This window comes from Lagopus leucura, unplaced genomic scaffold (assembly GCF_019238085.1).
Source record: "Lagopus leucura isolate 7727_CA_CO unplaced genomic scaffold, USGS_WTPT01 Super-Scaffold_73, whole genome shotgun sequence".
In the NCBI taxonomy this organism is placed as follows: domain Eukaryota; kingdom Metazoa; phylum Chordata; class Aves; order Galliformes; family Phasianidae; genus Lagopus; species Lagopus leucura.
Window position 1 is genome coordinate 7,359,904 of NW_024962252.1, and position 10,643 is coordinate 7,370,546.

Consider the following 10,643-nt stretch of genomic DNA (forward strand, 5'->3'; position numbering starts at 1 on the left):
TGAAGGTCTCTGCTTGCTGTACGACTGCTGGCAGAAATATCTGCTTTTGCAGATCCCACTGCTCTATAACATCCCAGTGATTCAGTACATTGCAAGGAAAACCTGACTCAAATGTACTCACTGAGTCTTCCCATAGTTTGCAAGCCTGCCAGGATCACAAGCACCTTGTTTTCAGCATGCTGATCAGCAGCAATAGTGTAAGACTCTATTGAAAAGGCCTATCTTCTCATTTTGGAGAATGCGTTGAGAAATCAGTGGTCGTTCTATTTCTCTTTGGTACCTGCTCTAACTTAGGGTTGGAAAAGTACCTCTTCCAAAAGTAAAATCCCCTGCTACAAGTTTTTAAGAACATCTTTCTCCCTTTTTAAACATACCTACTAAAACCGGTTGGAATCTTCACAGTAAAAATTCAACTTCAGTCTATAAATTCTTCAGGACAGGTTAAAAGTAAGAAAGCATATTGTAGCATCATCAAAGCCTGATAACCACTGCAGACGGGTTTGCTTCAGTGCATCACAGTGCATAGGTGGGCTACAGTCAGAGCAGACTGCATACGGAGACTGGGCATCACTGCAGGAGCCTCTCTTGGAACAGAATTAACTCTCAGAGTCTCACTAATCTCCGTACCTTCCAGTTACTGCTGTTCCCAAAACAATGTGTTCAGTGATGGAGAGCACATGCTGAGAAAGAAGAACACGGTTGTTTTTGTTCTTATCATAATAAAAACTGCCTGTATGGAAGTGACTACAGATATCCTGTATCAGGGGTGTGAATGTACCGCTCAAGTGCTGTGTGCAGTGCTGCAGTCTCAGCTGGATCCCTTACTTTGTTAAACTCATTTAGAAATATATTCTGAATTGGGCCTTTACCCAGATTTTCTCTATGCTAAAATACAGGTACTTAACATCTGACTATTTGAGTTGCTTGCAAGAAAAAGAAGCACCTGGCACTGGCAGCAGATGTAGACAGAAGAGCAGATATGCTGCCACAAAGTTCTCTTGTATAATTTGTAGATTTGAAGAAAATAATTGCTAATATGTAACCAGAAAGTACTGAAGTGACATGAGAACATATACATGTCTAAATACAAATACCTTGTTCATTTACTAAAAAAGATTCAGAGAAAAAGTGGGATCAGGGAAACTCGTCACAAATAACTAATAAAAGTGTGCTGCCTAAATTAAGTATCTTAACAGAATTATTTCTATGAGAAAATAAGCGGAACTGCACTAAATCTTTCTAGAGACAAATACGAGGCTTAAAAGAGAGCGCTTCACAGAATCAGAATCATCTGAGTTAGAAAGAAGCCTTGAAAGCCATCTGGTTCCACTCCCTGCAATGCACAGGGACACCCACAGCTCCACCAGGTGCTCAGAGCCCCTCCAGCCTGACCTTGGGTGTCTCCAGGGATGGGGCATCCACCACCTTTCTGAGCAACCTGTGCCAGTGCCTCACCATCCTGATAGTAAAACACCTTTTCCCCTATATCCAGATTAAATTTCCCCTTTCAACTTCTCCTCAGCTTTTTTCTGTTGTTTAACCATATCAGTTTCCTTTTCCTTTTTTTTCTTTTCACACTGCATGCTGATGAGCATCTTCTAATCGGTCTTTTTAGTTCTCCTGTAGCGCAGGATTGTGGCCGTGACCCAGAGATTGAGAACGAGCATGGTTATGAAACGGATGAGAACTACAAAGGAAAAACAAACAACTCTCATTAAGCGCCATTCCAAAAAATCATCTGCGGTCATTTTCAGCAGATGCGTTTTTTGTCAACCTCTCCTGGTGTACAAATTGCTGCTTTCCTTTCAATAAGTTCCATGAGCACTTTTAGGAACCCAAATTCTCAAAGTAAATGCAGCGGAGAAGGGCACTGAAAGCACTCAGCGTTTGTGAGGGCTGTCTGAAAATAGCACACCTTTCTCCTGTGACAAGGCCAGCAGAGCCACCCCATCCACACAGGTATTTACACCTCACACAAACTCAGAGCCACAGATTCTGTGTCCTTTACAGTTGTGTGCATTGCTCATAATAAACAGATTATTCTCTGCTGCCATCTGTTCATCATAGGATGGCTTGGGTTGGAAGGGACCTCAAGGATCATGAATCTCCAACCCCCCTGCCACAGGCAGGGCCACCAACCTCCCCATTTAATACCAGACCAGGCTGCCCAGGGCCCCATCCAACCTGGCCTTGAACACCTCCAGGCACAGGGCATCCACAACCTCTCTGGGCAGCCTGTTCCAGCACCTCACCACTCTCTCTGTAAAGAACTTCCACCTGACATTCAACCTAAACCTTTCCTCCCTCAACTTAAAACCATTTCCCCCTGTCCTGCAGTCATCAACCCTTTCAAAGAGTTGATTCCCCTCCTGTTTGTAGGCTCCCTTTAGGTACTGAAAGGCTGCAATGAGGTCACCCCGCAGCCTTCTTTTCTCCAGGCTGAACAAGCCCAGCTCCCTCAGCCTGTCTTTGTAGTGGAAGTGCTCCAGCCCCTGATCATCTTCGTGGTTCTCCTCTGGACCATCTCCAGCAGCTCCCTGTCTTTCTTGTACTGGGGGTGGCTCAGACCTGGGCACAGTACCAGTACAGACAGGACCTCACAAGGGCAGAACAGAGAGGGACGATCACCTCCCTGTCCCTCTGTAAGGCTGAGACTTTGGGGATACAGGAAATACAGCTATCATATTTAATGATGGGGAATCTGACAACTTAGGAAAAGGCTCTGTTCTTCAGAACCATGATTAGATTGCCCCATTTTTTTAAATGAAAATGATCACAGTGTCTCCACGTGTGGCACAATCACAGGCAAATGTAGCTTTGGTTCAGAAGTACTCCTTAAAAGTTCCCTGAGCACATATGGATCAGGATAAACATCCCAACCTATTTAAGAGCTAGACATGAACTCAAATCACTTTCTGTTACGCCTCACAGTGTCAGTGTTTGCTGCCATCTCTTTCACATTCCCAAGCTCACTGTGCTGCATTTTAAAACACAGCCTTAACCAGAGGCAGTTTACATTTGAAGGATTCAGTTTTATGGCAATTTCAAGAAAAGACAGTGCTTTTCTCCCTTCCCTCCTCCCCCCATTACACCTCTCTGGCTTCTAAGCAGCTGTGGGTGAGCTGGGCTTGATAGCTGACCCAGGTTACACTTCTACACCTGCACTTGGCCATTCTTTTGGTGATCCCGCATGGCCCCACCAACTCCTACCCAGGCAGTAAGCAAGTGGGGTGAGAAGGAATAAGGAACTGAAGAGGGCATTTCCTTTTCCAGTGGAAGAGCCACTTTAACTGCTTGTAAAACTAGGCTGTCGAGGGCTGCTTAAAAAATCTACTCAGCTCTTGTTTCTGCTGGAGCATTAGCTCTGAACTGGAACAAAGATTCACCACTTAAAGTACCACGTGATCTTGTTGTTGCCACCAGCTCTTGACTTTGAACCACATATTGATAATACGTGCTGTACCTTTTTGATCTTTCAGTTTCGTCAGCATTGATCTTTTTCAAGGACAGTAAGAAGCTGTTAAACAAATTTTCTTCATAATTAAATTAGATGCAAATTATATTTTAAGCTTTTAGGATACAGTTAAAATCTACCAAAGCAGCTGTTCCCTGGAAAGGTAAGCCACTCCCATACTCACCTATCAGATCATTTGTAGTCATTACAGTCGTAAATATTCTTGCTGTAAATTGAAGGGATTGTTATTAGTGGATGAGACAGAACACGCTTACAACTTCCAAACACTGCTGAAGTCTGTTTTGCAACAGAGCATATCCTGGCATGAGAACACACATGGTATAAACACTTCCACTTACAGTGCATCCACTCCTCACTGTTTTATCCTCAGCAATCAAGCTCTCACAGCTGAATGGCACTGTACCAGAGGCCTTGCTTTAATTGCTTTAATAAGTCACTGATTGTGGTACAAAAATTCTGATTATCTCTACTTCCATGAACTGCAGGTGGTCAAAGGTCAGTGCTTCTTTAGTTCATCCCCTCCTGCTGCAGTTGATAGTGGGTTACACCCACAATCTTGTTGGTATGACTAAGCCATTGTAAGTGTTCACATGCATGCTTTCAGGTCTCTGCAAACACGAGCAATTAAGCTTCCCTCCCTACTACAAATCTAAGCATTAAATACTTTGCATTTGCAGGAGGCTAAAACCATTTATAAAGACTACTGCCACTGCTCAACTGACAGACCACAACTTCTACTGATTGACTTAAAACATCATTGGTTTCACAGGTAATCAGATCCAGGAGCAGTATGTTTTATAGCTTGGATATACAAGTTTTGTGAGGGCACTTCTAACATAGAACTGTTCATGGTGGCTGCTCAGCATTCTTGATACATTTTTTGTTTTTCTTTACTGAATGAAGCATTTACATTTAGACTTGGAGTTAAAGGTGTTCAGTGTTAAAGCATGTACTTGTAAATGGCTTTTCAGAATTAGCACTCTTTGTCTACATAATAGCAAAGCATAGCACCTTTTCATGCTGAGTCACTGCTGATCAATTCCTAAGTGCCATAACACTGAAATCTTTTCCTTACAAAGGCTCCCCTTCAATCACTTTATCTGCATCAGGTTCCATTAATTATTCTTGCACATTTCCTAAATCAAAGTGGCACGGTGACCGAGCTGGTGTCAGCGACGGCACTTGACTGATGGTGTGCCTCAGCAGGCAGCACTGAGTGAAACTGCAAGGGGCAAGATTTTTATCTGTGGTTGGCCAAAGACCTACTGAAGGGATTAGGAGCAGACACGGCTTCATACCATGAGCCCCCATGGCTTACTTGCACAGGTGTACGCAGACATGCTCCAGGTCAAGGCGCTCACTTGTCCAGAATCTTTGCTCTGCCACAGGCACTGCAGCTGAGCGAGCTTACTCGCTGCACTGATGAGCGTGCACAGGTTCTGTAAAGCACAGAGAAAGAGAAGGAAGCTCTGCTGCTGCCATGTTGTTAGCCAAGTGTTTAGCATATGGCTGTTAGCATGTACCTTACTGGAAACACGAGCAGATTCTTCATTTAGGAGAAAAAAGTAATTTGCAACCTAAAAGTTACATCTCCTTAGCAAGGAACCACAAAGCACAAAATTAAAGTTGTCAGAAACAAGGCTCTGGTTTCTAAGGTACTGCTCAGGAAGAAGTTCAGGAAGCACAGATGCTATTGCTATTGGCAAATACTTGGCAGAGGACGATATAATAGGAGCTAAAGAAATAAAAAAGCTCCTCAACCTGCTCCATAAAACTGTATATGGATGTTAGCTAAAATGAGACTGATCCAGTCTAAACAGTAAGGTTGATTCATGCCATCTGTTACCATTATGTCTGGCAAACAAAACCATAAAAGAATGAGAAAACTGAGAAGAATGTGTGGAAACTGAGTCCAATAGCTGGGAGAAAAGTAATGAAGGGGAAGGACTATTCAACCTGATGTCCTTCTAAGAGGGACTTTGCAAAAACCCTCCCTGTGGACTCCTGGGCCTTGCTGGGATTTCCCTTGCAAGGAAGCATTGCTAATTGGGCTTAGAAGCTTTATCCCTGTCTGTAGTGCTTTTTACATCAGCAATTCCAGTTCACCTGGAATCAACTCTTAACTTTTTCTGCTCCAATATAAAAAAGTCAAGGGTCATCTTTAACCTACAATGAGAACTTTTCTTTGAAAACTCTAGGACTAAATAAAAACTATATATTGTGAAATACATAGCACCCACCACACTACAAAAGCTTTGACTGATGCTATGTTCTTTCCTTCTCGCATTAAAGATCTACTAACAGGGATGATGCCATCTGGCCTGAAGAGACCAGCTCCATTCAACCTTCCTTGCTAGTTTTAATGTGACTCAGTGACAAGATCACATCAGCAGATCTCCAACAGTCAACATAATTCTACCTCAGAACATAATTCTTCTCCTACAGTATTTTAAGTGTTATGTTTTGAAGCCACTCATGGAAGTGAAAGAAATAACTGTACTTGAAAACTGTTTTTTCTGAAAGTGAGACTAAGTGAGGAATTCTTCCAAGAACAAATATAAATAGAGATTTCAATGATAAAGATTTCCAGAACAAGACAATTTCCTACATGGACATAATATCAAATAATCATGCAGCTCTTACCATGGCCAGGTCTATGATCCACCTCCGCAGCGTTAGCATGTACCAGCCCCCCCAGAACCTTACAGCACGTTAAGTTTCATAGCAATGAATGTTCTAGGATACCAAAGCTCTCTCTAGGGAATTAGATTTAGCATCCAGAAATAAGTTTTACAAGACTATACAATCTGGATAAAACATAAGAAGCACTAGTTGAAGCACTAAGTGCTCCTGTATTGCAGTCTTTGGTTGAAGAGCGCCTGAGTTTCTGAAGATGCTCCAATGCACAAGATGAGATTTAAGCCTAAATCTTATGCATTATTTAAAAACAAGCACTCCTCGGCACAAGTACAATCAACATGGGTAGGAAATGAAGAAGGTTCACCATTTGCACCCTGCATCTCTAGCTAAGATGTATATTAAGAAGAGGTCGTACTCCTTATCAGCTGTGGGCCATAGCTATATGCATGGCTGCCTTCACACACAGATGTTACTGCACCCCAAGAAATAACATGTGAATGTGGAATGCGTGCTGAGAGGCAGCTGGCTGAATATGAGTTGCAAAACAAATACGAGCACAAAACAAAGGATGACATAACTGTGCAAACAACTACCAAACAAGCAACGTAAACCAAACTGCTGGATTGCAAAGGATACGTGACTGCATAAAGCAAAGCTTGTTTCATGTTTCCACTGAAATGTAGAATAAGCAAAAGGAGAATGACATCTGAAATAAATAAAAGATTGCTTGTCAGCCAAAGGAAAGAAAGGGCCCAAATGCAATTCTAGAAAAAGAGCTCCACTGGGCACCATGTCTACGGCCTCATTTCTTACAGGTTTGTCTCTCAAATTCAATCAATGTCCAAAACACTGCAAGCTCCAAAAGGACGCTTTTCTCAGAGTCTGGAGCATTTATAAGGTTCCTCTCCAATATGGAGTAACCGTAATAAAGGATAAGCTTACACTGTAACTCCACTGCATGTCTATTAATCAGATCACTCTGCTCTACCTGATCTACTTTCATCAAACATACAAGAATTCAACTACATTTGAGCTATTCATTTCCATTTCCTCCCAACTCCAGCTAGAACTGGTCAATGGATTCATGTTACTGCAGTGGAGTATTCTACCTCCAGCAGAGCCCTGGCCTGCTGGGAGAGCCCCATCTTATTTCCAAACCCCTGCTCTAAACAGATTACCTTGAGCGATGATGATGGGATATTCCAGGTATGACTGCAGAGGGTAATCATAATAAATCTGGTACCTCAGAAACACAACGAAGCTGGACAGAAAGACATAAAACAACATGACTGCATAAGGGGACACCACAGCTCCTTCACAACTTATTTTTTGTACTGTTTTTAATTATCTTTGGGTTGTGCCAAAAGGATCTGGATAGGCATAATGCTTTCAAACTGATCTAACAGACATGCACACCAAGTGCAAGCCTGATTATTCCATAGCCTATTGTTGTTATCCACAAGTAGAGTAAGACACAGAGAGCTTCTTGACGTACTTCTGTGTCACGGTGTGAAAGGCATAATTGCAGCTAGTGAGAAAAAACTACGGGCTTCAAGACCTTGAAGCTATCTTCTCTTTTCAATTACCTTGGCACCTTGTGATAACTCTGATTTATTTATGTCCGTAGATCTATCTGTAAATTAAACATGTCTTACAGGAGTAAAAAATGCCTTCCAAGCCATCCAGACTACACCAGTATAAGATTGCCCAATGTAGCTGAATAGTCAGCTGAGAGCCTGCCCTCAAGTGCACCAAGCAATGGCAAATGTTCCTGCTGCTCCACAACAAAATATCTAAAAGGATGCTGTAATCACACATTTCTTGCTTTCTTCAATCATCATGCAGGTCCACAGAGTCTAACAGACATTTCCAAGCTGTAGAGTCTGCAGAGAAAGACTAGTGGAGAAAAAATGGTGGTTTGCAGCACACAAACATGGTTTAAGGAATTTCCTGCCTGGTGGAATCAGAATCCTTAGAGTTGGAAGAGACCTCTGAGGGCCACCTAATCCAACTCCCTTGCGATGAACTGAGGCACGACAGCTAAATCAGGTTGCCCCAAGGCCTGATCCAACCTCGCCTTGAAAGTCTCCAGGGACAGGGCATCAACCACATCTCTGGACAAACTGTTTCAGTGCTTCACCACCCTCACTGCAGAAGACGCTTTTCTTACATGTATCCTAACCTACTCTCTCTGAGGTTGAAGCCATTTCCTTACATACAACCTAAATCTATGCTCTCTGAGCATGAAGCCATTTCCCCTTGCTCTATCACCACAGATCCTGCTGAAGAGTCTGTCCCATTCTTTCCTGTAGTTCCTGTTTAGATGAAAGTAGGTAACAGTCTTTTGCAATATTCAGGATTAAAACAGCTAAATTCTGTTAAGAACTTCCTCTAAGCCATATTTGTTCTAAACTCAGATACACCCCTTTCCACCACCATCATTCTTCACATTGCTCCTCAGTCCACTCTGAGTGCATTCTGGCTCTGCAGAACCATCCCAGAACCTGAGGACAGAAAGCACTCTGTGGCTGGACCCACTATGGGTTGCAGAATAAAGAGTGCTACTAAATAAACAATCCCAATAAATCTTTCAAAACAGCATCACTGAAACCCCTTCAATATACTTTTGTCCTCAACACGGTTCGAAAAAGCCTGTAATCTTCTGAAGGACTGATTACATTCTATCTGTATGGGTGAGAGAATCCTGTCTGACTGGCACAGGTACCTGCACAACCAGCACACGCACCACGGAGAACCCAAGTACCACAGGATCACAGGACGGTTGGATTGGAAGGGACCTCACAGCCCACCTGCCCAACCCCTGCCGTGGGCTGACTGCCTCGCACCAGCTCAGGCTGCCTAGCGCCCACCCAACCCGGCATCGAGCAGCTGCAGAGATGGAGCACCCACAGCTCTCCGGGCAGCTGGGCCAGGAGCTCACCGCCCTATGAGCAAAGCATTTCTCCTCATCGGCCAACCCAAATCTGCCCTCTGTTAGCTTAAAGCACTTCCCCCTCGTGCTGTCACTCCCAGATCCCGGCACACCGCCTTACCCCACCAGCTCCAGCACGAGGCTGCCCAGGCTGAGCCCCCGCGCCGACCCTGCCGCCAGCACGGCCGCCAGCTGCGGCAGCTTGATGACGGCGCACACCGCCCAAGTGCTCCAGTGCGCCACATCCAGCAGGGCCGCCGCCATGATGCCCCGACCCGCAGCGCGGAAGGCGGCGTGGCGGGAAGGGCGGGAGTCTGCCAGGCCCGGCCCCGCGGGGCCTCTGCGGAGCGCTCGCGGCCGCCCTGTCACGGCGGAATGCGGAAGGGCTTTACGTCGCAGTTCAGCTGTAATTTATCGCGTTTGAGTCTCTGAGGCGCAGTAGTTCATCTCATAGCGAATTGGTATTCTAATCTCCAGGTTAGCATAAAAGCAGTCCCATGACTGGAAAGAGGCTGTGGATGCCCCGTCCCTGGAGGCATTCAAGATAGGGATGTGTCTCTGGGCAGCCTGGTCTGCTGGTTGGTGACCCTGCACACAGCAGGGGGTTGGAACTCGATGGTCATTGTGGTCCTTTTCAACCCAGGCCGTTCTGTGATTCTATGATTCTATGAAAAAGCCAAGCCTGCTACCTATGACTGACTAACTCCATGCATCTGTGCAGGCTGGGGCCAACAGTCCAATAGATTCCTGTATTCTTGACATCTGAGGTTGTGTTGTACAAGCGTGCAGATCATGAATATAAAAGAAACGCTGGATGCTGCATGTAGGTTATAAGTTAGATGTGCAGTACATTATATACATTTGTGGCAAACTGAAAACATGGCAGTGTTTATGTAAGGTTTACTTGATGTTAGGAAGAACACACATTACAAGATGAATGAGAGCACTGTAAGACAAAAAAAAAAAAGAAAAAGAAAATACCGCCCTGTTAACTCAGTGTGCACTCTGTGAAATGGCTCATTGAGCTAATTGAAGGTCTGAAGGCTGCTCTGGGTAATGGCATGTTATGTAAAATAATACGGTTAGCCAAAAAGAAGTACCAGAAGAGCCTAACATACCAGAACTGCCCCCCTTACACACCCACTTAGAAGCTTAATGCAAAAGCTGTCTTTTCAGTTCCTTTGGCTTTTAAGAGAGAAAATCATGCAGCTATTACAAAGCGTTGGGATAGTTACCATTGGTTCTACCCTGCACTGTTTAGTTCGTTTCTCATTTGCAGCAATACCTGTAGCTGAGAGTTGCTGCATATGTGCATTTGTTAATCCACACACAGTATATCCAGTAAAGATGGGTAATCATTACTAACTGGGGAAAGCAGACAGTTTGAAGTGACCTATCAAAATCATAAAGTGAAACCAAATCTTGTAATGTTTACAGCTTCTGTATTTGGAGATTTTTATTGCAATTTATTGATGCCAAATGAGAGGTTCTTGCTGGCATTCCCTGGGAAGCCAATGAAAAGACATTTGCAGCAGTTTTGCTCCACCAACCTGGCATAAAGGTGATAGGCTGAGGTGAGGCTTTAATCCCAGATTC

The 10,643-nt window shown here is 44.0% G+C and overlaps 1 protein-coding gene across 1 annotated transcript; it reads right to left on the minus strand.

The window, feature by feature from the left end:
- Positions 1–211: 211 nt before the first annotated feature.
- Positions 212–9,322, minus strand: SLC66A3 (solute carrier family 66 member 3). Its single transcript, XM_042891965.1, has 7 exons — positions 9,169–9,322; positions 7,294–7,376; positions 6,752–6,821; positions 6,119–6,176; positions 4,794–4,914; positions 3,639–3,680; positions 212–1,687 (listed from the first exon to the last, which is right to left on the minus strand). Exons 1-7 carry the CDS (start codon positions 9,309–9,311, stop codon positions 1,599–1,601), a joined length of 606 nt encoding a protein of 201 aa, XP_042747899.1. The 5' UTR covers positions 9,312–9,322; the 3' UTR covers positions 212–1,598.
- Between the last annotated feature and the right edge of the window lie 1,321 nt (positions 9,323–10,643).